Source organism: Liolophura sinensis, chromosome 13 (genome assembly GCF_032854445.1).
Source record: "Liolophura sinensis isolate JHLJ2023 chromosome 13, CUHK_Ljap_v2, whole genome shotgun sequence".
Classification (NCBI taxonomy): domain Eukaryota; kingdom Metazoa; phylum Mollusca; class Polyplacophora; order Chitonida; family Chitonidae; genus Liolophura; species Liolophura sinensis.
In genome coordinates this window covers 29,849,850-29,875,910 of record NC_088307.1, presented here as the reverse complement: position 1 = coordinate 29,875,910, position 26,061 = coordinate 29,849,850, and the positions used below count along the sequence as shown (strand labels likewise).

The following is a 26,061-nucleotide window of genomic DNA, read 5'->3' as shown; positions in this document are numbered from 1 at the left end:
AGTGTACAGTTTTTACCAGTCATAATTCCAAGAAGGATCATCTTCAAGTTTTCTTTCGTCTCATTCTGGCATTACAAGTGACTAGTTTTAAAAGCAGAGAATGAGACCTGACTACAACACCACAGTATAGACACCTGCACTGGTGATAGACATGTAGCTGGTGACCGTACACTCTACCTGGTGTTACTGATACAATCCAGATGTTTGTACAACACACACAGGTATGTGTACTGATCATGCCCATTCTGTGCCCTTCCAAGGTTATACCTGTACATGTACCACAAGGCACAGCACCACACAGCAGGAAGGCTAACAGGAACCCATGGCTGGGAATTACACACAACTGTTTTATAAATGTGTAGTCCAACAAACAATGCATAGTTGGGGGTATTTAGTTCAATAAGCCATGTGACGTTTACATAAGTAATAAACCAAAGGAGAAGTACTTTCAAGTTTTCTTTGATCTCATATGTGATAAAACAGAAGAATGGATTGGGAAGTGAGTTTAGTAAGCTACAACAACACAAAATTAACTTGGAATTACAGGCTAATAGACACCCACTTCAATCACAGAGAATTTACCTACAGGTGCCTCACTGCAGGAAACTACTTCTTACTGAATTACTCCACTAAATCCAATCCTCATGTGGAGATAATCTGTCTGTTGTTAAAAATAATATTCTCTATGGGATTACAGGTGTGTGAAATAGCTTCAGGATGGCCATCTTTAAACAGAATGTCTTTGATCTCCGGCATGAAGATGTGGGTGTTAGAATTGAGAAGCGAGTTAAGCTCACTGTCATCACAAAACAGTTTACTCAAATCCCCAGGGTGTTATACATATGTTGAGAAAAGTAAGAAAACAGTTGTAAACAACAGGGTAAGTACGTGACAAACCTGTCAAAACACGGCCATGGGCAGCCTGTTACTGTGTGGATACATCAAATATGCCACAAAAAAGTCATGATTTGTTCAAAATTCAACAGTTCAAAATTTTCTATATGTCAATGTACATCAACAAAATCTGAAATAAAGTCTTAGAACGTAAACTTCTCAGGACATTTTCATATAGTCATGGATATGGTGTAACCATGAAGTTTGAAGGTGTGACTAGTTGTAAAAGCAGAGAATGAGACCTGACTACAACACCACAGTATATACACCTGCACTGGTGATAGACATGTAGCTGGTGACAGTACACTCTACCTGGTGTTACTGATACAATCCAGATGTTTGTACAACACACACAGGTATGTGCACTAATCATGCCCATTCTGTGCCCTTCCAGGGTTATACCTGTACATGTGCCACAAGGTGCAGCAGCACACAGCAGGACGGGTGTGACATACATGTAGCTGGTGACGGTACACCTTACCTGGTGTTACTGATAAAATCCAGGTGTGTGTACAACACACACAGGTATATGTTCGAATCATGCCCATTCTGTGCCCTTCCAGAGTTACACCTGTACATGTACCACAAGGCACAGCACCACACAGCAGAAAGGCTGTGACATACATGTAGCTGGTGAAGGTACACCCTACCTGGTGTTACTTATACAATCCAGGTGTTTGTACAACACACACAGGTACGTGTACTATCATGCCCCAGAAAACAGTTGTAAACAATAGGTTAGTCGCAGCACCAGTCCATCAGCACTTATATACATCTTACTGCTGTCCTAGATAAAACACGTACCTAGAGAATAGAATCCTTCGAAATTCGATCCCAAACTGTAAAATCGACTCTAGAACAAGCCAGGACTTTTGGTTCTTTGGCACTGGGGGAGCTAGAGTTGGGACACTTAGATATTCTGGAAGATTGGAAAGCCTCCTTCAGGAGACAAAACCTTACCCTCCACATCGGGGAAACAATGCGATTTCCCACAAATCAGCATCACTTGTGCTGATATTTTAGACTATGTTGGTACGTTTAATCGAAATTCCAAATTCCAAGGATCTACATTAGCCAGCTTCTTTACTGTCAGGTAACTCGGCGAATTTTGGTCGACATTTATAATGCAAAAATCCATGAAATTAACAAGAAGCTGTGCACCTAAACACTCTAGGCCAGGAACTTTTCTACCGGTCTATGAAACGTGCTGTCTGCACCGCCATGAGAGGCCACGACTAAAAACTGGACATAGAAAAGGAAATCAACTAAGAAGCTAGTTGAGTGAGTGAGTGCTTGGGGTTAAACGTCGTACTCAACAATTTTTCAGTCATATGACGACGAAGGAATCATTAGGGTGCATGTACGTGTAATGTGCCTCCTTGTAGCAGGACGGATTTCCACCGCTCTTTTATTTAGTACTGCTTCACTGAGACGACTTACCGAAGGCAAGTAAGCCGCCCCGCCCGAGCCATTATACTGATACGGGTCAACCAGTCGTTGCACTATCCCCTTCATGCTGAACGCCAAGCGAGGAAGTTACAACTTCCTCTTTTAAAGTCTTAGGTGTGACTCGATCAAGGATTGATCCTGGATCTACCGGTCCCGAAGCGGATGCTCTACCAACTGTGCTATCCGGGCCGGTCAAGAAGCTAGTTGAAGAAGACTGGAAAAATAATAAGAAGACCCATGGGACCAAAAGAAAACACCAAGGAATCTTAGACCAGAAACATAAAAGACTTTATAACAATAGGACTATCTCTTGCTTCAACTAAGTAGATGAGGCCTGGCATCCTTGCTCCTCAATTATACTTGTCGCAAATGTTACAGGCACCGGTTTCCAGTATGCAGGTTTTTCCTGGACGGCATCGGGTATAAGTGGCGACAGCATTTGAACCTATAAAAAACCTATGTACATACTCCCAAAAAAATGATTAATACCCATAACTGACTCATGTACATATGTAAATAGTAAACAAATGAGAGTAATCTACAGCGTGCAGGTGGAATGAGGTGATCAGGTCCGGTCCCTAAAACACAAATGAGAGTAATCTACAGCGTGCAGGTGGCATGAGGTGACAAAGTCTGGCCCCTATCAAACAAATGAGAGTAATCTACAGCATGCAGGTGGCATGAGGTGACAAGATCCGGTCGCTATCACACAAATGAGAGTAATCTACAGTGTACAGGTGGCATGAGGTGACAAGGTCCGGTCCCTATCACACAAATGAGAGTAATCTACAGCGTACAGGTGGCATGAGGTGACAAGGTCCGGTCCCTATCACACAAATGAGAGTAAACTACAGCGTGCAGGTGGCATGAGGTGACAAGGTCCGGTACCTATCAAACAAATGAGAGTAATCTACAGCGTGCAGGTGGCATGAGGTGACAAGATCCGGTCGCTATCACACAAATGAGAGTAATCTACAGCGTACAGGTGGCATGAGGTGACAAGGTCCGGTCCCTATCACACAAATGAGAGTAATCTACAGCGTGCAGGTGGCATGAGGTCACAAGGTCCGGTCCCTATCACACAAATGAGAGTAAACTACAGCGTGCAGGTGGCATGAGGTGACAAGGTCAGGTCCCTATCACACAAATGAGAGTAATCTACAGCATGCAGGTGGCATGAGGTAACAAGGTCCGGTACCTATCACACAAATGTGAGTAATCTACAGCGTGCAGGTGGCATGAGGTCACAAGGTCCGGTCCCTATCACACAAATGAGAGTAATCTACAGCGTGCAGGTGGCATGAGGTCACAAGGTCCGGTCCCTATCACACAAATGAGAGTAATCTACAGCATGCAGGTGGCATGAGGTGACAAGGTCCGGTCCCTATCACACAAATGAGAGTAATCTACAGCGTGCAGGTGGCATGAGGTCACAAGGTCCGGTCCCTATCACACAAATGAGAGTAATCTACAGCGTGCAGGTGGCATGAGGTCACAAGGTCCGGTCCCTATCACACAAATGAGAGTAATCTACAGCGTGCAGGTGGCATGAGGTCACAAGGTCCGGTCCCTATCACACAAATGTGAGTAATCTACAGCATGCAGGTGGCATGAGGTGACAAGGTCCGGCCCCTATCAAACAAATGAGAGTAAACTACAGCATGCAGGTGGCATGAGGTCACAAGGTCCGGTCCCTATCAAACAAATGAGAGTAATCTACAGCGTGCAGGTGGCATGAGGTGACAAGGTCCGGTACCTATCACACAAATGAGAGTAATCTACATCTCTTCACAGAGGAAGTAGATAATTATACCACACCAAACCATGGGTTAGTTTATTTAAATACTGGTGTTTTAATGCGAACATAATGAACAAATTAAGTAAGATTTTGTAATCTTTGGCTTTTGTGCCAAAACTACTTTCCATTGCATAGTGCTTCTTGTAAATACATGCAAATAACACCCCATATTTGTTGATGTGTAATTTACAGCTGTGTATATTAGGTTTTGAATAATTTTAATATCCTCAATTCCTGTTGTTGCTTGTTGTGTTGTGAGACAAACATGGGTGTCCATTCTGCCATACCTCTCTGAGTGTGAAGACAAATACTTTGTAAATAAAGAAAGTGCACCATAAATGGCTTTGAACTTTGTGCTACCCAAACACAGGACGCAGAATGTAGAACCTGACAAAGCCCTCATAATTTGAATAGCCATGGGCTACCCAAACACAAGACTCAGAATGTAGACCTAGACGATGCCCTCATAATTTGAATAGCCATGGGCTACCCAAACACAAGACTCAGAATGTAGAACCTGACAATGCCCTCAAAATTTGAATAGCCATGGGCTACCCAAACACAGGATTCAGAATGTAGACCTTGACGATGCTCCCATAATTTGAATAGCCATGGGCTATCCAAACACAAGACTCAGAATGTAGAACTTGACGATGCCCTCATAATCTGAATAGCCACGGGCTACCCAAACACAAGACTCAGAATGTAGAACTTGACGATGCTCCCATAATTTGAATAGCCACGGGCTACCCAAACACAAGACACAGAATGTAGAACTTGACGATGCTCCCATAATTTGAATAGCCATGGGCTACCCAAACACAAGACTCAGAATGTAGAACTTGATGATGCCCTCATAATTTGAATAGCCATAGGCTACCCAAACACAGGACTCACAATCTAGAACTTGATGATGCCCTCATAATTTGAATAGCCATGGGCTACCCAAACACAAGACTCAGAATGTAGACCTTGACGATGCCCTCATAATTTGAATAGCCATGGGCTACCCAAACACAGGATTCAGAATGTAGAACTTGACGATGCCCTCATAATTTGAATAGCCATGGGCTACCCAAACACAGGACTCAGAATGTAGACCTTGACGATGCCCTCATAATTTGAATATCCCAATACACATATATACACAGTGCCAGGTCTTGTTATCAACCCTGATTAGTTCAAGACATGACAGTTTTACCATGATAAGCTAATATTGTCAAAAGAGCATATTCCTGGTCAGTGTTACACAGTTATCCCTCCTTCATCTGACCTCATGAAATGGTCCCTGTAGGGTAAATACAAGTAAGGCTTACTATCCAGCCTTCAATGAAATCAAGTAACTGCATACAGAAAAATTCAAAGTTTCTGTTCAGTGCATGCCCCAGCCAGCCCATGTGACTTACCAGTCTTCATTTGTCAGCTTGAGAGGATTATCTATAATCCTGTAAGGTACCGTAAGCCCTCCAGACTTCCTCCTCTGGATTAACACTTCATTGTCACGCTTCGTACCTTGATTCTTCTTGTCTTCTGTTGTGACAAATCTAAAAATGGAATGAACTTAGTGTCAGATCTAGAGAGATCTAGACAAATCTAAACACAAAACATGGTACACACAGTCAGTGTCAGGCCTAAAGAGTTACCTGTTGTGACAAATATAAACACACAACATGGTACACGCAGTCAGTGTCAGGCCTAGAGAGTCATCTTTTGCAGCAAATATAAACACACAGTCAGTGTCAGACCGGGAGTCATCTGTTGTGACAAATGTAAACACACCACATGGTACACCCAGTCAGTGTCAGACCTGGAGTCATCTGTTGTGGAAAATCTAAACACACAACATGGTATGCACAGTCAGTGTCAGATCCAGGGAGTCATCTGTTGTGGAAAATCTAAACACACAGCCAGTGTCAAGCCTAGAGAGCCATCTGTTGTGACAACTGTAAACACACAACATGGTACACACAGTCAGTGTCAGGCCTAGAGAGTCACCTGTTGTGACAAATCTAAACACAACATGGTACACACAGCCAGTGTCAGACCTGGAGTCATCTGTTGGTTATTCAGTGTCAGGCCTGGAGTCACCTGTTGTGATGAATGTAAACACACCACATGGTACAAGCAGCCAGTGTCAGACATGGAGTTATCTGTTGTGACAAATGTAAACACACAACATGGTACACACAGCCAGTGTCAGACCTAGAGAGCCATCTGTTGTGACAAATCTAAACACACAACATGGTACACAGTCAGTGTCAGATTCAGAGAGTCATCTGTTGTGACAAATCTAAACACACAGTCAATGTCAGGCCTTGAGAGTCATTTGTGGTGGCAAATCTAAACACAGCATGGTACACACAGTCAGTGTCAGGTCTAGAGAGCCACCTGTTGTGACTAATCTAAACACAGATGGTACACACAGCCTGTGTCAGACCTGGAGTTATCTGTTGGTTAGTCAGTGTCAGACCTGGAGTCATCTGTTGTGACAAATGTAAACACATCACATGGTACAAGCAGCCAGTGTCAGACATGGAGTTATCTGTTGGTTAGTCAGTGTCAGACCTGGAGTCATCTGTTGTGACGAATGTAAACACCACATGGTACAAACAGCCTGTGTCAGACCTGGAGTGTCATCTGTTGTGATAAATCTAAACATACAACATGGTACACACAGCCAGTGTCAGGCCTAGAGAGTCATTTGTGTTGACAAAGCTAAACACACGACATGGTACACACAGTCAGTGTCAGACCTAGAGAGCCACTTACTTGAGTTCCTGTAAGATGTCTTTAGCGTTATACATGGTGATGAGAGATGTGGTTGCTGCTGGGATGATGATGATAGGCGTTCTTGAACCTGAAATACAAACGGTGACCATTTCAGATTTGCACAATTAACATGAAAAGTTCTGTGTGCACTAGTCAGACGTATGGTGTACCTGTCCATGTGTACCTGTTATGGTGTACCTGTTAGTGAAACTGAAACCTTTCCAGGTGTAAATATATGTCTTTGTTGACATGGTTTGATTTGTGCATGGTTTTGGACCATTCACTGTACGCACATGAATGTACATCAGAATAGATCACTTACAACCTCTGATTAACGCTGATGCAATACTGTAGTCTAGTAGGGCTAGTATCAGTGGTGCGCATACAGATGAGCCAGTGCTCGATTCACACACAAATACACACTGGGCTGAACAGTTTTTTTACAAGGCCATCACCTGTAATGAAACTTCAATGTTACACGTGAATGTAGGGCCCCATGTGGCGTTAACAGCCTCTCAGATTTTAGCAGTAAAAGTTGCTGCCCCTGATGATTGGGAAGGTGCCACAACGGGCTTCAGGGGTTCGTGCAATATATGTTTGTGAGAAGTGTGGGTGATTTAAAGAGAGGAAAGCGTGCCCGAGTGAATGTGTTATGAGCTTTAATAATTTTGAGTACCATGTGGGGCTCGGGTGTGGGACTGGGGAGGCATTAAGTGATGAGGGTATGGTGAACATTGACCTTTCTTCTGGATATATGCCAGCCTGGCCTGGGAGGCAGGTTGCTCATGGGGCTCGGGTGTGGGACTGGGGAGGCAGTAAGTGATGAGGGTCTGGTGAACATTGAACTTTTTTTCGGGTTGAACTGGGTGGCAGCCTGGCCTGGGAGGCAGGTCGCCCATGGGGCTCGGGTGTGGGACTGGGGAGGCAGTAAGTGATGAGGGTCTGGTGAACATTGAACTTTTTTTCGGGTTGAACTGGGTGACAGCCTGGCCTGGGAGGCAGGTCGCCCATGGGGCTCGAGTGTGGGACTGGGGAGGCAGTAAGTGATGAGGGTCTGGTGAACACTGAACTTTTTTTCGGGTTGAACTGGGTGGCAGCCTGGCCTGGGAGGCAGGTCGCCCATGGGGCTCGGGTGTGGGACTGGGGAGGCAGTAAGTGATGAGGGTCTGGTGAACACTGGCCTTTTCTTCGGGTTGAACTGGGTGGCAGCCTGGCCTGGGAGGCAGGTCGCCCATGGGGCTCGGGTGTGGGACTGGGGAGGCAGTAAGTGATGAGGGTTTGGTGAACATTGAACTTTTTTTCGGGTTGAACTGGCTGGCAGCCTGGCCTGGGAGGCAGGTCGCCCATGGGGCTCGGGTTTGGGACTGGGGAGGCAGTAAGTGATGAGGGTCTGGTGAACATTGAACTTTTTTTCGGGTTGAACTGGGTGGCAGCCTGGCCTGGGAGGCAGGTCGCCCATGGGGCTCGGGTCTGGGACTGGGGAGGCAGTAAGTGATGAGGGTCTGGTGAACACTGGCCTTTTTTTCGGGTTGAACTGGGTGGCAGCCTGGCCTGGGAGGCAGGCCGACAGTGGGCCTAGGTTGTGGGACTGGGGAGGCAGTAAGTGATAAGGGTCTGGTGGACACTGACCTTTTTTCTGGTTGGGTGGTGGCCTGGCCTGGGAGGCAGGTCGCCCATGGGGCTCGGGTTTGGGACTGGGGAGGCAGTAAGTGATGAGGGTCTGGTGAACATTGAACTTTTTTTCGGGTTGAACTGGGTGGCAGCCTGGCCTGGGAGGCAGGTCGCCCATGGGGCTCGGGTCTGGGACTGGGGAGGCAGTAAGTGATGAGGGTCTGGTGAACACTGGCCTTTTTTTCGGGTTGAACTGGGTGGCAGCCTGGCCTGGGAGGCAGGCTGACAGTGGGCCTAGGTTGTCGGACTGGGGAGGCAGTAAGTGATAAGGGTCTGGTGGACACTGACCTTTTTTCTGGTTGGGTGGTGGCCTGGCCTGGGAGACAGGTCTTGCATGAGGTTGGGGGGTTGGGAAGTGATGAGGGGCTTGTGGCTGAGGCTGTGTTTTCCTGGCTGATGCGCCCTCCGTCACTGATTTCAGCGTCATTCCATGGTACGTCCCTGTCGTGTCGATCTTGAACACATCCGTTTCTAGAAGAAAATAGAAAATTTTGTGATGTATTTAAATTAAAACTGTGTGTTCATAGACTGAGTTTGAATGTACTTTTACTTGTCTTATATTGTATTCAAAGAACCTCCTTACATAAGAACAGATGTAGTTTTACTTGTCTTATGCTGCATTCAAAGAACCTCCTTACATAAGAACAGATGTAGTTTTACTTGTCTTATGCTGCATTCAAAGAACCTCCTTACATAAGAACAGATGTAGTTTTACTTGTCTTATGCTGCATTCAAAGAACCTCCTTACATAAGAACAGATGTAGTTTTACTTGTCTTGTGCTGTATACAAAGAACCGCCTTACATAAAAACAGACGGAGTTTTACTTGTCTTCTGCTGTATTCAAAGAGCCTCCTTACATAACAACAGACTGAGTTTTACTTGTCTTGTGCTGCATTCAAAGAACCTCCTTACATAAGAACAGATGTAGTTTTACTTGTCTTGTGCTGTATTCAAAGAACCTCCTTAGATAAAAACAGATGTAGTTTTACTTGTCTTATGCTGCATTCTAAGAACCTCCTTATATACACTGAACAAATCTGAACCCAGGTCTAGAATTTATGAGGGTGAGAGAGTGCTCTAAAAAAATTTCTACAGAAAATCAGAGGACAGAAAACAGCCTCCTGAAAACAGACACTCGGGCTTCATCCATTCCGTGCTGTAAATTAAATGTTGGTCACAGCTCTCCGGTCACTCACCTTCCTTCCCGCGGAATCTTTCCTGGTCGTATCTGTTGTAACCTATGGTTTGCTGTGGTTTAGGAAGCTGGTCAAAGGAAAACATACAAACACTCAAGACATCACTATAAAATCTGCAAAGTTCATGGCTTACAACTTTCAAACACTATCTTGTCAATCTTTGGGGTAACAAATCAACTATGGGTACATTTCACTTGTATGAAGGCTGAGATGTGTAGAGGAAGCTATTCCATTGGTGTGAACTGAACATCAGACTCAAAAAGTTCTCACTTATATTTCAGTTACCAATTCTCACTTGTATGTAAGTTACCAATTCTCACTTGTATGTAAGTTACCAATTCTCACTTGTATGTAAGTTACCAATTTTCGCTTGTATGTAAGTAACCAATTCTCACTTGTATGTAAGTTATCAATTCTCACTTGTATGTCGGTTGCAAGTTCCCGTATGTCAGTAATATTATATTTATATACACCCTGACTTTGTAGCCCCACTTTTATTAACCAAGGGGGATAACTCACAGACATAGGTGTGGTTTGAACTGTGGGTTGCTGTCGCTGGCCTCCCTCCTCCCGAGCTTTGATGGACTGTAACAAGCTGAAGATGTTCTTGGAGAAAATCTGAAAGAGGCGAGACCACATAATGCAGGTACTGGAGGGATGAAATTAAACCAGCCAGGGTTCGAATTAGAAAATCTCCTTTGGCCTACAACTTTTTTCCAGTCATAAGCTTTTAGCAGGCACGATAGCAGATGACCTGAAATTTTTAAACATAACTTGTCAATTTAGTAGTTCAATTAAACTAAACCTTGAAGACTATTTTCAACAACTTTCTGATATTTGCCTGCCTCAAACTTTAATCACTAAATTCCAAAAAAAAAACACTTTGCGAAACGAAGTGGCTGTTTAAATTCACTCTAAAGCAGGAGAGAATAGGACCTCTATTATCACTCCTGTAAGTACAAATTCAATCCTGAGTCACAATTTTATTGCAATCCACAGAAATATTTCCTTTTTGTTCGTTGAAATAATTTTGTATAATGAGTCGGCGCTACCAATGTTTTGGAACTGCACTCCCACAAGACATGGAAATCAACCTAACAGGACAACACAGCCCTAAATGATAAGTTTAGCAATGGTTTACAAATAGAAAGAACAATTTGCCAAATGAACGGGAAAAGTCAACTCCAGAGGTCTCAGTCAAGGCTTGCAGCTATAGTTTATCTTCTGCACAGTGTCTCGCTATCCATGCTTTCTGACCAAGATCTTAGATTCGATCTGGACTTTGAAGAAAGAAAAGTTAATACTTTTTTGCATGTAACGAGTCCAAAATGGATTTAAATGTTATTGAAAGGATCCTTTTATCTTCAATTGAAACAAGTCGACATTGGTTTTGCTTTTAGTTGACACATAAATGGAAGTACATGTCACAATACGAGCACACATCCGCACACAAGCGAAGGGAGATACTTTTGTACTTAAGTGGCTTTCAGCACAGAGTTATGTCTTGCAACATCTCCCTGTGGTTTGCACTGGCCGCGAACAGTGTTTCCTACATTTTCGGTGAACAATAAATTTGTTGTATCTTTATCACGCTGCCATCAATTAGAAAGCAGAACTTATAATTTTCCATACATTGACATCTCATGCTTGGCCTGTCATTTTATTTGTTGATTTTTTTTTTCTTTTGGCGGGCCAGTTTTAGGCTGGTCTGCTATGGCAAGTTTTTGGCGTGCTTTTTGTCATTCACATGTCCCCATTTCGAGCCCTGTATGCTGTAACACGCAAGAGAACAACAGAAATAAGAGAGACCCTGTGAAACAGGCACCAGAGGAATGAAATTCAACATGCTGTAACATGCAAGAGAACAACTGAAAGAAGAAAGACCCTTCGAGAAAGGCACCAGAGGAATGAAATTCAACATGCTGTAACATGAAAGAGAACAACTGAAAGAAGAGAGGCCCTGTGAGACAGGCATTAGAGGAATAAAATTCAACGTGCTGTAACATACAAGAGAACAACAACTGAAAGAAGAGAGACCCTGTGAGACAGGCACCAGAGGAATGAAATTCAACATGCTGTAACATGCAAGAGAACAACAACCAAAAGAAGAGAGACCTTGTGAGACAGGCACTAGGGGAATGAAATTCAACATGCTGTAACATGCAAGAGAACAACAACTGAAAGAAAAGAGACCCTGTGAGACAGGCATTAGATTTTTTTTTTTTTTTTTTTTTTTTTTTTTTTTTTTTTTTGATTGGTGTTTTACGCCGTACTCAAGAATATTTCACTTATACGACGGCGGCCAGCATTATGGTGGGTGGAAACCGGGCAGAGCCCGGGGGAAACCCACGACCATCCGCAGGTTGCTGGCAGACCTTCCCACGTACGGCCGGAGAGGAAGCCAGCATGAGCTGGACTTGAACTCACAGCGACCGCATTGGTGAGAGACTCCTGGGTCATTACGCTGCGCTAGCGCTTTAACCGACTGAGCCACGGAGGCCCCCGACAGGCATTAGAGAAATGAAATTCAACATGCTGAAACACGCAAGAGAACAACAACCAAAAGAAGAGAGACCCTGTGAGACAGGCACCAGAGGAATGAAATTCAACATGCTGTAACATGCAAGAGAACAACAACCGAAAGAAGAGAGACCCTGTGAGACACGCACTAGAGGAATGAAATTCAACATGCTGTAACATGCAAGAGAACAACAACCAAAAGAAGAGAGACCCTGTGAGACAGGCATTGGAGGAATGAAATTCAACATGCTGTAACATGCAAGAGAACAACAACTGAAAGAAGAGAGACCCTGTGAGACAGGCACCAGAGGAAAAAAATTCTTGCATGCTGTAACATGCAAGAGAACAACAACCGAAAGAAGGGAGGCCCTGTGAGACAGGCATTAGAGAAATGAAATTCTTGCATGCTGTAACATGCAAGAGAACAACAACCGAAAGAAGGGAGGCCCTGTGAGACAGGCACCAGAGGAATGAAATTCTTGCATGCTGTAACATGCAAGAGAACAACAACTGAAAGAAGGGAGGCCCTGTGAGACAGGCACTAGAGGAAGGAAATTCTTACATGCTGTAACATGCAAGAGAACAACAACCAAAAGAAAAGAGACCCTGTGAGACAGGCACCAGAGGAATGAAATTCAACATGCTGTAACATGCAAGAGAACAACAACTGAAAGAAGGGAGGCCCTGTGAGACAGGCACCAGAGGAATGAAATTCTTGCATGCTGTAAGATGCAAGAGAACAACAACTGAAAGAAGAGAGACCCTGTGAGACAGGCATTAGAGAAATGAAATTCAACATGCTGAAACATGCAAGAGAACAACAACCAAAAGAAGAGAGACCCTGTGAGACAGGCACTAGAGGAATAAAATTCAACATGCTGTAACATGCAAGAGAACAACAACTGAAACAAAAGAGATCCTGTGAGACAGGCACCAGAGGAATGAAATTCAATATGCTGTAACATGCAAGAGAACAACAACCAAAAGAAGAGAGACCCTGTGAGACAGGCATTAGAGGAATGAAATTCAACATGCTGTAACATGCAAGAGAACAACAACCGAAAGAAGAGAGACTCTGTGAGACAGGCACCAGAGGAAAAAAATTCTTGCATGCTGTAACATGCAAGAGAACAACAACCGAAAGAAGGGAGGCCCTGTGAGACAGGCACTAGAGGAATGAAATACTTACATGCTGTAACATGCAAGAGAACAACAACTGAAAGAAGAGAGACCCTGTGAGACATGCAGTAGAGGATAGAAATTCAACACGCTGTAACATGCAAGAGAACAACAACCGAAAGAAGAGAGACCCTGTGAGACAGGCACTAGGGGAATGAAATTCAACATGCTGTAACATGCAAGAGAACAACAACTGAAAGAAGAGAGACCCTGTGAGACAGGCACTAGAGGAATGAAATTCAACATGCTGTAACATGCAAGAGAACAACAACCGAAAGAAGGGAGGCCCTGTGAGACAGGCACCAGAGGAATGAAATTCTTGCATGCTGTAACATGCAAGAGAACAACAACTGAAAGAAGGGAGGCCCTGTGAGACAGGCACCAGAGGAATGAAATTCTTGCATGCTGTAACATGCAAGAGAACAACAACCGAAAGAAGGGAGGCCCTATGAGACAGGCATTAGAGGAATGAAATTCTTGCATGCTGTAACATGAAAGAGAACAACAACCGAAAGAAGGGAGGCCCTGTGAGACAGGCACCAGAGGAATGAAATTCTTGCATGCTGTAACATGCAAGAGAACAACAATCGAAAGAAGGGAGGCCCTGTGAGACAGGCATTAGAGGAATGAAATTCTTGCATGCTGTAACATGCAAGAAAACAACAACCGAAAGAAGAGAGACCCTGTGAGACAGGCACTAGAGGAATGAAATTCAACATGCTGAAACATGCAAGAGAACAACAACTGAAAGAAGAGAGACCCTGTGAGACAGGCACCAGAGGAATGAAATTCTTACATGCTGTAACATGCAAGAGAACAACAACCGAAAGAAGGGAGGCCCTGTGAGACAGGCACCAGAGGAATGAAATTCAACATGCTGTAACATGCAAGAGAACAACAACCAAAAGAAGAGAGACCTTGTGAGACAGGCACTAGAGGAATGAAATTCAATATGTTGTAACATGCAAGAGAACAACAACTGAAAGAAGAGAGACCCTGTGAGACAGACACCAGAGGAATGAAATTCAACATGCTGAAACATGCAAGAGAACAACAACCGAAAGAAGGGAGGCCCTGTGAGACAGGCACCAGACGAATGAAATTCTTGCATGCTGTAACATGCAAGAGAACAACTACCGAAAGAAGGGAGGCCCTGTGACACAGGCACCAGAGGAATGAAATTCTTGCATGCTGTAACATGCAAGGGAACAACAACCAAAAGAAAAGAGACCCTGTGAGACAGGCACCAGAGGAATGAAATTCAACATGCTGTAACATGCAAGAGAACAACAACCAAAAGAAGAGAGACCTTGTGAGACAGGCACTAGAGGAATGAAATTCAATATGTTGTAACATGCAAGAGAACAACAACTGAAAGAAGAGAGACCCTGTGAGACAGGCACCAGAGGAATGAAATTCAACATGCTGAAACATGCAAGAGAACAACAACCAAAAGAAGAGAGACCCTGTGAGACAGGCATTAGAGGAATGAAATTCAACATGCTGTAACATGCAAGAGAACAACAACTGAAACAAAAGAGACCCTGTGAGACAGGCACTAGAGGAAAGAAATTCAACATGCTGTAACATGCAAGAGAACAACAACCAAAAGAAGAGAGACCCTGTTAGACAGGCACTAGAGGAATGAAATTCAACATGCTGTAACATGCAAGAGAACAACAACTGAAAGATGAGAGACCCTGTGAGACACGCACCAGAGGAATGAAATTCTTGCATGCTGTAACATGCAAGAGAACAACAACCGAAAGAAGGGAGGCCCTGTGAGACAGGCACCAGAGGAATGAAATTCAACATGCTGAAACATGCAAGAGAACAACAACTGAAAGAAGAGAGACAGGCACCAGAGGAATGAAATTCAACATGCTGTAACATGCAAGAGAACAACAACCGAAAGAAGGGAGGCCCTGTGACACAGGCACCAGAGGAATGAAATTCTTGCATGCTGTAACATGCAAGAGAACAACAACCAAAAGGAGGGAGGCCCTGTGAGACAGGCATTAGAGGAATGAAATTCAACATGCGGTAACATGCAAGAGAACAACAACTGAAAGAAGAGAGACAGGCACCAGAGGAATGAAATTCAACATGCTGTAACATGCAAGAGAACAACAACTGAAAGAAGAGAGACCCTGTGAGACAGGCACCAGAGGAATGAAATTCTTGCATGCTGTAACATGCAAGAGAACAACAACCGAAAGAAGGGAGGCCCTGTGAGACAGGCACCAGAGGAATGAAATACTTACATGCTGTAACATGCAAGAGAACAACAACTGAAAGAAGAGAGACCCTGTGAGACAGGCACCAGAGGAATGAAATTCAACATGCTGTAACATGCAAGGGAACAACAACTGAAAGAAGAGAGACCCTGTGAGACAGGCACCAGAGCAATGAAATTCAACATGCTGAAACATGCAAGAGAACAACAACCGAAAGAAGGGAGGCCCTGTGAGACAGGCACTAGAGGAATGAAATTCTTGCTTGCTGTAACATGCAAGAGAACAACAACCGAAAGAAGGGAGGCCCTGTGACAAAGGCACTGGGCGAATGAAATTCAACATGCTGTCACAGACAACACAACAAAAATGTCCTTGGCCTAAGCATTGGCAAACAAAAAATGGCCTCTTCATGATTGGAATGCAATAATTTGGTGGAAAATTGTCAAAATGGCAATCCAATAAACACATACTTGTTCCGTGAAATCTCCATCAGAGAGAAAATGTGGGACATTTATCGTGAGAAGATTACAGATAAAGTGACCGAGGCCATGAGGAAGTCTGAATTTGCTGGCCATGTTGTGGCCATCTTTACCTTGCCTGTACTCTGTAGTATGGAAGTCCGCGTTCGCCACAGTCTCTCTCTGCTAACAATATCTCTTGTTACATCCATCTCGGCATCCACAAAACTTTTCTCAGATGGGCCTGGTGCAATGTCATTATCTCCCTTGATCATGGTTCGCTTGATTGCCAGCCTTTTTGCTTTGATCTGGGCAATTTTCTCCATGGGTAAAGCTTCCCGTAGGGAGGAGGACCTGGTAAAACAACAGGCGACCAACATTTTACAATTACATTTGATCTCTATGATTTTATCCATGACAGAGAGAAGGACCTGGGAAAACAGCCGTGGACAAACATTTATATTTCATCTGTGTGATTTTATCCATGGTAGAGAGGAGCACCTGGGAAAACAGCAGGGGACAAACATTTATATTTGATCTCTATGATTTTATCCATGGTAGAGAGGAGCACCTGGGAAAACAGCAGGGGACAAACATTTATATTTGATCTCTATGATTTTATCCATGGTAGAGAGGAGCACCTGGTAAAACAACAGGGGACAAACATTTATATTTGATCTCTATGATTTTATCCATGGTAGAGAGGAGCACCTGGTAAAACAACAGGGGGCAAACATTTATATTTGATCTCTATGATTTTATCCATGGTAGAGAGGAGCACCTGGGAAAACAGCAGTGGACAAACATTTACATTTCATCTGTGTGATTTTATCCATGGTAGAGAGGAGAGCCTGGGAAAACAGCAGGGGACAAACATTTACAATCGATGTGTGTGAATTTATCAATGGTAGAGAGGAGGACCTGGGAAAACAGCAGGGGACAAACATTTACATTTCATCTGTGTGATTTTATCCATGGTAGAGAGGAGCACCTGGGAAAACAGCCGTGGACAAACATTTACATTTGATCTCTATGATTTTATCCATGGTAGAGAGGAGCACCTGGTAAAAACAGCAGTGGACAAACATTTACATTTGATCTCTATGATTTTATCAATGGTAGAGAGGAGCACCTGGGAAAACAGAAGTGGACAAACATTTACATTTGATCTCTATGATTTTATCCACGACAGAGAGGAGAGCCTGGGAAAAAAATAGGGGACAAACATTTACATTTGGTCTGTGTGATTTTATCTATGACAGAGAGGAGGACCTGGGAAAACAGCAGTGGACAAATATTTACATTTGACCTCTATGATTTTATCAATGGTAGAGAAGAAGAGAGAAAACAACAGGGGACAAACATTTACTTTTGATCTGTGTGATTTTATCAATGGTAGAGAGGAGGACCTGAGAAAACAACAGGGGACAAACATTTACATTTCATCTGTGTGAATTTATCCCTGGCAGAGAGGAGGACCTGGGAAAACAACAGGGGACAAACATTTACATTTCATCTGTGTGATTTTATCCCTGGCAGAGAGGAGGACCTGGGAAAACAACAGGGGACAAACATTTACATTTCATCTGTGTGAATTTATCAATGGTAGAGAGGAGGACCAGTCTACATTTAATCAATGATTTTATCAATGGTAGAGAAGAAGAGAGAAAACAACAGGGGACAAACATTTACTTTTGATCTGTGTGATTTTATCAATGGTAGAGAGGAGGACCTGAGAAAACAACAGGGGACAAACATTTACATTTCATCTGTGTGAATTTATCCCTGGCAGAGAGGAGGACCTGGGAAAACAACAGGGGACAAACATTTACTTTTGATCTGTGTGATTTTATCAATGGTAGAGAGGTGGACCTGAGAAAACAACAGGGGACAAACATTTACATTTCATCTGTGTGAATTTATCCCTGGCAGAGAGGAGGACCTGGGAAAACAACAGGGGACAAACATTTACATTTCATCTGTGTGATTTTATCCCTGGCAGAGAGGAGGACCTGGGAAAACAACAGGGGACAAACATTTACATTTCATCTGTGTGAATTTATCCCTGGTAGAGAGGAGAGCCTGGGAAAACAACAGGGGAAAAACATTTACATTTCATCTGTGTGAATTTATCCCTGGTAGAGAGGAGAGCCTGGGAAAACAACAGGGGACAAACATTTACATTTCATCTGTGTGAATTTATCCCTGGTAGAGAGGAGAGCCTGGGAAAACAACAGGGGAAAAACATTTACATTTCATCTGTGTGAATTTATCCCTGGTATAGAGGAGAGCCTGGGAAAATAACAGGGGACAAACATTTACATCTGATCTGTTTGATTTTACTCAAAGGCTTGGTAAACAGCCGAGGAAGGGGAATCGTACAAGTTCCCTGTTTAAGGTTAGGATTGAACTTCCACCTTGTATGCCTTAGATTAAATGTAGACTGGAGTTGAGGAAAAGAAAGCCATCACTCACATGGTTTTGTTGGGTCCCACAGAATCCTTGGGGGCATCAAACTTGCACATCCAATTCTTCTTGGCTTGCTGGACCTGCTCCTCCTGTTACCATGCAAACAAAAAACTTGATATTAAGTAAATTCAATGAATAATTATTAATGGTATTATTTTCATGTGAACTAGAGGAATTCCCTTGGGGTTTCTGAGTAAATAAAAAATATGATCGTTAAATTAAAAGTCTAGTGTTTTATGTCAATTAGATGTTACAAAATTTATCATGCAGCAAAACGTTTCAGAGAATCATTACTTTTCACTAATTTCATAAAAAGACATGTCTAAAAAACTGACAACCTTACAGAACTTGCATGTCTGAACATCAGATGTGACGACTCACCCAGTCACAACCGGATACAATCCACAGATTTTGGCAACAGGCCAGTGGGTTAATAATTAGGAAAATTTTAATGCAAACCACATAGTTTTGGGGAAAATAGGCGGCCATTTCGTCGTAACAAGAAAACATGGTGAAAAATGTTGTATGACATTATCAGTGTGACATTATGGTACCATTATCAGTGTGGTATTATTGCAGTTTTACCAATGTGACATTATTGTACTATCTTCCATTTGGTATTATTGTGGTTTTACTGGTGTGACATTATTGTACTATCTTCAGTGTGGTATTATTGTGGTTTTATCAATGTGACATTATCAGTGTGACATTATCAGAGACATATGATGCCACAACTCTGACATTTATCAGTGTGGCAATATTGTACCATTATCAGTGGGGCATTATTGTGACATTATCAGTGGGGCATTATTGTGACATTATCAGTGGGGCATTATTGTGACATTATCAGTGGGGCATTATTGTGACATTATCTGGGGGCATTATTGTACCATTATCAGTGGGGCATTATTGTGACATTATCAGTGGGGCATTATCAATGTGACATTATCAGTGTGGCAATATTGTACTATGATCAGTCTGGTATAATCTGTGTGGCATACTGGTGGAAGTGTGGTATTATTGTACCATTGTCAATGAGTGAGTGAGCGCATGGGATTCAACATCGTACTCACAAGTAACAATTTTTCAGTCAACCATTATCAACTAACATTACATTACAACATTACACTAACTACGCAAATAACTTGAAACATAAATGTGCCTTTAGAGTAACATACCTCCAGCCTTGGCTTCTTTTTCTCTGTGTCACCTCCACCATCATCAGCTGTCCTTTTAACTGTCAACATTCAACAAAGTATCCTAACAATCAATAATTTATCATAACTATCAGGGTCAACATTCAACAATGTGTCATACCTGTTATGGTCAACATTCAACAAGGTGTCCTCACTGTCAGGATCAACACTCAACAATGAATCAGAACTGTCAGGGTCAACATTCAACAATGAATCAGAACTGTAAGGGTCACCTGACAAATCTCCTGACCATTCTCTAGACAAACCTACTGACAATCTTCCTGACAAATCCCCTGACATATCTACCAACAACCCTATGGACAATTCTACGGACAAATCTCTCCTTCTGACAAATCTGCTAAGAATTCTCTTGACAAATCTCCTGAAAAATTTACTGAAAATCCTCCTGACAAATCTACTGACAATCCTGCTTACAAATCTGCTGACAACCCTTCTGACAAATCTGCTGACAATCCTCCTGACATATATACTGACAATCCTCCTGGCATATATACTGACAATTCTGCTAACAAATCTCCTAACAATCCTCCTGGCAAATCTACTGACTGTCCTCGACTTACAGCCTCAGCTGAACCAAGCATCAGGAGCTGGACGAACACCAACCCTGACTGGCCATAAGCTGTTCTGCACATGTGACCTAACTAGCCATAAGCCAGAGGTCTGCACATTTGAGCAGACCCATGATAAGCTAGAGGTCTACCAGGCTGACCATAAGCCAGAAGTCTAGAGGTCTGCACACTCAAGCTCACTAAACATAAGCTACAGGTCTGCACACTCAACCTCACTAGACATAACCTACAGGTCTGCACACTCAACAACACTAGACATAACCTACAGGTCTGCACACTCAACAACACTAGACATAACCTACAGGTCTGCACACTCGACTTGATTGGCCGTAAGCTAGAGGTCTACACACTCGACTTGATTGGCCGTAGGATAGAGGTCTGCACACTCACAGCCTCACTAGACATAAACTAGAGGTCTGCACACTCTACCTCACTAGACATAAGCTAGAGGTCTGCACAATCGACCTGACTGGCCGTAAGCTAGAGGTCTGCACACTCAACCTCACTAGACATAAGCTAAAAGTCTACACAATCGATCCTGACTGGCCATAAGCTAGAGGTCTGCACACTCAACCTCACCAGACATAAGCTAGAGGTCTGCACACTCGACTTGATTGACTGTAAGCTAGTGGTCTGCACACTCAACCTCACTAAACATAAGCTAGAAGTCTGCACACTTGACCTGATTGGCCATAAGCCAGAGGTCTGCACACTCATTCTCACTAAACATAAGCTAGAGGTCTGCACACCTGACCTGATTGGCCATAAGCCAGAGGTCTGCACACTCAACCTCACTAGACTTAAGCTAGAGGTCTGCACAATCGACTTGATTGGCAGTAAGCTAGAGGTCTGCACACTCAACCTCACTAGACATAAGCTAGAGGTCTGCACACTCTACCTCACTAGATATAAGCTAGAGGTCTGCACAATCGACCTGACTGGCCGTAAGCTAGAGGTCTGCACGCTCAACCTCACTAGACATAAGCTAGAGGTCTACACAATCGATCCTGACTGGCCATAAGCTAGAGGTCTGCACACTCAACCTCACTAGACATAAGCTAGAGGTCTGCACACTTGACTTGATTGACCGTAAGCTAGTGGTCTGCACACTCAACCTCACTAAACATAAGCTAGAGGTCTGCACACTTGACCTGATTGGCCATAAGCCAGAGGTCTGCATACTCATTCTCACTAAACATAAGCTAGAGGTCTGCACACTTGACCTGATTGGCCATAAGCCAGAGGTCTGCACACTCAACCTCACTAGACTTAAGCTAGAGGTCTGCGCACTCGACTTGATTGGCAGTAAGCTAGAGGTCTGTACACTCAACCTCACTAGACTTAAGCTAGGGGTCTGCACACTCTACCTGACTGGCCATAAGCTAGAGGTCTGCACACTCAACCTCACTAGACATAAGCTAGAGGTCTGCACACTCTACCTGACTGGCCATAAGCTAGAGGTCTGCACGAGTAACCTCACTAGACATAAGCTAGAGGCCTGCGCACTCGACTTGATTGGCCGTAAGCTAGAGGTCTGCACGAGTAACCTCACTAGACATAAGCTAGAGGCCTGCACACTCTACCTGACTGGCCATAAGCTAGAGGTCTGCACACTCAACCTCACTAGACATAAGCTAGAGGTCTGCACACTTGACTTGATTGGCCGTAAGCTAGAGGTCTGCACGAGTAACCTCACTAGACATAAGCTAGAGGTCTGCACACTCAACCTCACTAGACATAAGCTAGAGGTCTGCACACTCAACCTCACTAGGCTTAAGCTAGAGGTCTGCACACTCAACCTGAATTGGCAGTAAGCTAGAGGTCTGCACACTCAACCTCACTAGACATAAAACCCATCAGACTGCTTGGCTAGTGAGAGCCTTGGGCCAATTTCATAAAGTGCACTTAGTTGAAGCCCTTAACTACAATGTCAACATATGTTGTAGAGATATAATGTGCACTCATCTAAGGGTTACTTAACACTAAGTACATGTTTGTGAAACCGGCCCATGTTCTGCCAAATCCTACCTTGTGCTGGTCTCTGTAATGATATTTCTAATGGAGCGCTTTTGTCGATACTGGTGGAGTTTGTAATTTCTCCATTGAGATAGGCCAGTAAATCTTTTCTGTCCGGACGACGAACAACAGGGACATGGGCAGCCTGAAAAAAAAACAGCAATAAAAACTTAAGTCCAACAACTTCCTACCATAAATGTCAACTACTATGCACCTAGTACTTTAATGAAACATTGCTTTTAAAATGATAACCCATATTACTTGTATATAGCTACATGATTTTTGATTCACTCCATATTTTACAAGATGTATGGCATGTTCATGGATATAAGAAGATCATGAAGAAAGGAAATACCACAGAAACAAGTGCAGATCCTTGGTAAGTGCCAAACCTTGATCAACAAGCAGAACCAGGATTGCACAGTGGTGGTCTCTACATGTACATGCATTGTACAAATAGAAGGTCGACACCAGACTATTAACATTGTACAATAAGACAATCTGGGCTGACCTGCCAATTACACCACAGTTACAACATGTCTTACATCTAAATGCTAAGAGGCCTACATGTACATGTACTGGCAATGGCTTTGACTAATCATGATAGTTATCACAAGGACAAGTACTTTCTCCTTCGCGTATGCTCTACACTAGAGGCTACAATTTTAGGCTTGCAAACACAACTTGTCAACTTGTGCACCCTTCACACATTCAAAATGTGATATTTATGTAGAAAACCCATATTTATTCATGTTACTCCTGCTTAAGGCCACACTCAAGAGTATTTCAATTAATCAATGTCATGCAGTATTATGGATGGAGTTGGATTCACGGCATTAACTATTAATGACTGGCAAGTTACAGGTAAACTTTCTCACATGAAATACATCATTAAAAATAGAGAGAGTGAGAGAGTAAGTGCTTGGGGTTTAACATCGCACTTAACATATTTTCAGTCATATGACGACAAAGGATCAGAGTGTATGTAATGTGCCTCCCTGTTGCAGGACGGATTTCCATCGCTCTTTTATCTAGTGCTGCTTCACTGAAATGCTTCATTGAAAGGCCAGTAAGCTGCCCCAGCCGAGCCATTATACTGATACGGGTCAAACTAGTCATTGCACTATCCTCTTAATACTGAACGCCAAGCAAGGAAGTTACAACTTCCAATGTTAAGGTCTTTGGTGTGACATTAAAAACAGAGAAAGAATGGTCAAGTTGGAGCTGCTTATTTAGTTCTAAAAGAAAGCATAAACACATCTGGAAAAACTTTATTTCCAAGATTAAAATGGATGAACTATAATAAAAGGGTAAACTACACAATTCTTTGTACCATCTATAAAGCATTAAATCATATCTGTCCAGACTCAATGTTTATTAAACAGCTTTTCCCTCCAAACAGCTGCACAATACATCCCTTACATCAACACACTATAATATCTATCTCCCTACAGCAAGGACAAATTACATGGCAGAAAGTTTTACACATATAGCCATCAAAGTGTAAGCTTTGTATCAACAATCTAAATAACATCCCAACTTTACTTGTCAGCACCTCCTGAGTGCTCAAGGCAGACTGTCTTTCCTCACTGGTTACCTGACAAACCCCCGACTTTAAGCACTCACAGCAACTATTCTTCTTCACTGGTTACCTGACAAACCTCTTGATTTAGAGTGCTCACAGCAAACTATCCTTCCTCACTGGTTACCTGACAAACCTCCTCATTTAGAGTGCTCACAGCAAACTGTCCTTCCTCCCTGGTTACCTGAAAGACCTCTTGATTTAGAGTGATCACAGTAAACTGTCCTTCCTCCCTGGTTACCTGACAAACCCCCGAATTTAGAGTGCTCACAGCAAACTGTCCTTCCTTCCTGGTTACCTGACAAACCCCCGAATTTAGAGTGCTCACAGCAAACTGTCCTTCCTTCTGGTTACCTGACAAACCCCTTGATTTAGAGTGATCAGAGCAAACTGTCCTTCCTCATTGGTTACCTGACAAATCCCCTGATTTAGAGTACTCACAGCAACTGTTCTTCTTCACTGGTTACCTGACAAACCCCTGGATTTAGTGTGCTCACAGCAAACTGTCCTTCCTTCCTGGTTACCTGACAAACCTCCTGATTTAGAGTGCTCACAGCAAACTGTCGTTCCTCCATGGTTACCTGATAAACCCCCGGATTTAGAGTGCTCACAGAAAACTGCCCTTCACTGGCTACCTGACAAGCCTCCTGATTTAGAGTGGTCACAGCAAACTGTCCTCCCTCCCTGGTTTCCTCACAAACCTCCTGATTTAGAGTGCTCACAGCAAACTGTCCTTCCTCCCTGGTTACCTGACAAGCCTCCTGATTTAGAGTGATCACAGCAAACTGTCCTTCCTTCTTGGTTTCCTCACAAGCCTCCTGATTTAGACTGCTCACAGCAAACTGTCCTTCCTCCCTGGCTACCTGACAAGCCTCCTGATTTAGAGTGATCACAGCAAACTGTCCTTCCTCCCTGGTTACCTGACAAGCCTCCTAATTTAGAGTGATCACAGCAAACTGTCCTTCCTCCCTGGTTTCCTCACAAACCTCCTGATTTAGAGTGCTCACAGCAAACTGTCCTTCCTCACTGGCTACCTGACAAACCCTCTGATTTAAAGCAATGGCCAACTAAGCATGAAATGGATTCAAACATGGCACATTGGTCACATGACTGTAAGTTGCATCAAGTCTGTGATTTAGAACTGGTGTTATGAGCAAGCGAGGCCCTGACATGTGCATGTATATAAAAGATGGACTTGAGAAATTCTTTGTGCTCATGGAACAACACATCTAGAATGTTAAAAGAGACCAGAAACTGACAGTAAAGTGGGCTAAAATCTTACCGCTGATTCTCTGACGTAGAGGGGATGGGCAAGGTTGACATTCTTCAGCAGAAACAAAATACAGTCCAAACTGTAATACTCCTTAGCAATGCCATCCTTCCCAGTCCTGAAAACAAACACATCTCACAGCTCAGCATTTGCGAACACACAAAATAACTTTCAGTAAAGGGGTTTGTTTTTTTATGCTTTGATCATGCATGTTCTTATACCTTGACAATGTCTCCATGCCAGGATACAGTACAACCCAGGCTAAAAGTCAATTGTTTACCTCTCATACTCCCAGATACTGAATAACGCTCCACTGGTGCCTGACAAACCCTCTACTGGGCTGTGTCGCAGACCTGCTGAGGAGCGCAGGATTATTGTCGGTGTTATAATCCAGGGCTATCCGCTCATGTGTGTACATTATGAACCAAAGGCGCAGCGAACATTGGATTGTCAGTGAGACGTGCCATTTTAACATTTCACACATATGGAGGACATACCAATCACAACACCACCACACAATGTGTCACATACTTTCTGTTACTGTGTTGTTGTTGTAAACAATAACAACATGCTGGAGAAGTCCCAGAGCAAAAACGCTGCCAGTTAAGTTAAAACAAGCAATATGGCATTCTTACCCCCACACTAGGTAATTTGTCTTTGTAGTTTTCGGCCAGGCAAACTCTCCGAAGATAACTTGATCATCCTTCTCAATAATTTCCTTCTTGTTGATGTTGTACTGTCGTAGTAAACTAAGGGCATCCGCCAT

The 26,061-nt window shown here is 43.3% G+C and overlaps 1 protein-coding gene across 1 annotated transcript in view; it reads right to left on the bottom strand.

Moving 5' to 3' along the window:
• The window catches only part of LOC135480292 (parafibromin-like), a 51,059-nt gene extending 24,998 nt beyond the window's left edge, over positions 1 to 26,061 (bottom strand). The window contains exons 1-11 of the mRNA XM_064760093.1: positions 25,931 to 26,061; positions 25,308 to 25,413; positions 22,456 to 22,588; positions 19,820 to 19,878; positions 18,648 to 18,730; positions 16,307 to 16,526; positions 10,298 to 10,396; positions 9,779 to 9,845; positions 8,870 to 9,052; positions 6,911 to 6,998; positions 5,548 to 5,685 (exon numbers count right to left, since the gene is read on the bottom strand). Coding sequence (XP_064616163.1) covers positions 5,548 to 5,685; positions 6,911 to 6,998; positions 8,870 to 9,052; positions 9,779 to 9,845; positions 10,298 to 10,396; positions 16,307 to 16,526; positions 18,648 to 18,730; positions 19,820 to 19,878; positions 22,456 to 22,588; positions 25,308 to 25,413; positions 25,931 to 26,061 — 1,307 coding nt within the window. The remainder of the gene's footprint in view (positions 1 to 5,547; positions 5,686 to 6,910; positions 6,999 to 8,869; positions 9,053 to 9,778; positions 9,846 to 10,297; positions 10,397 to 16,306; positions 16,527 to 18,647; positions 18,731 to 19,819; positions 19,879 to 22,455; positions 22,589 to 25,307; positions 25,414 to 25,930) is intronic.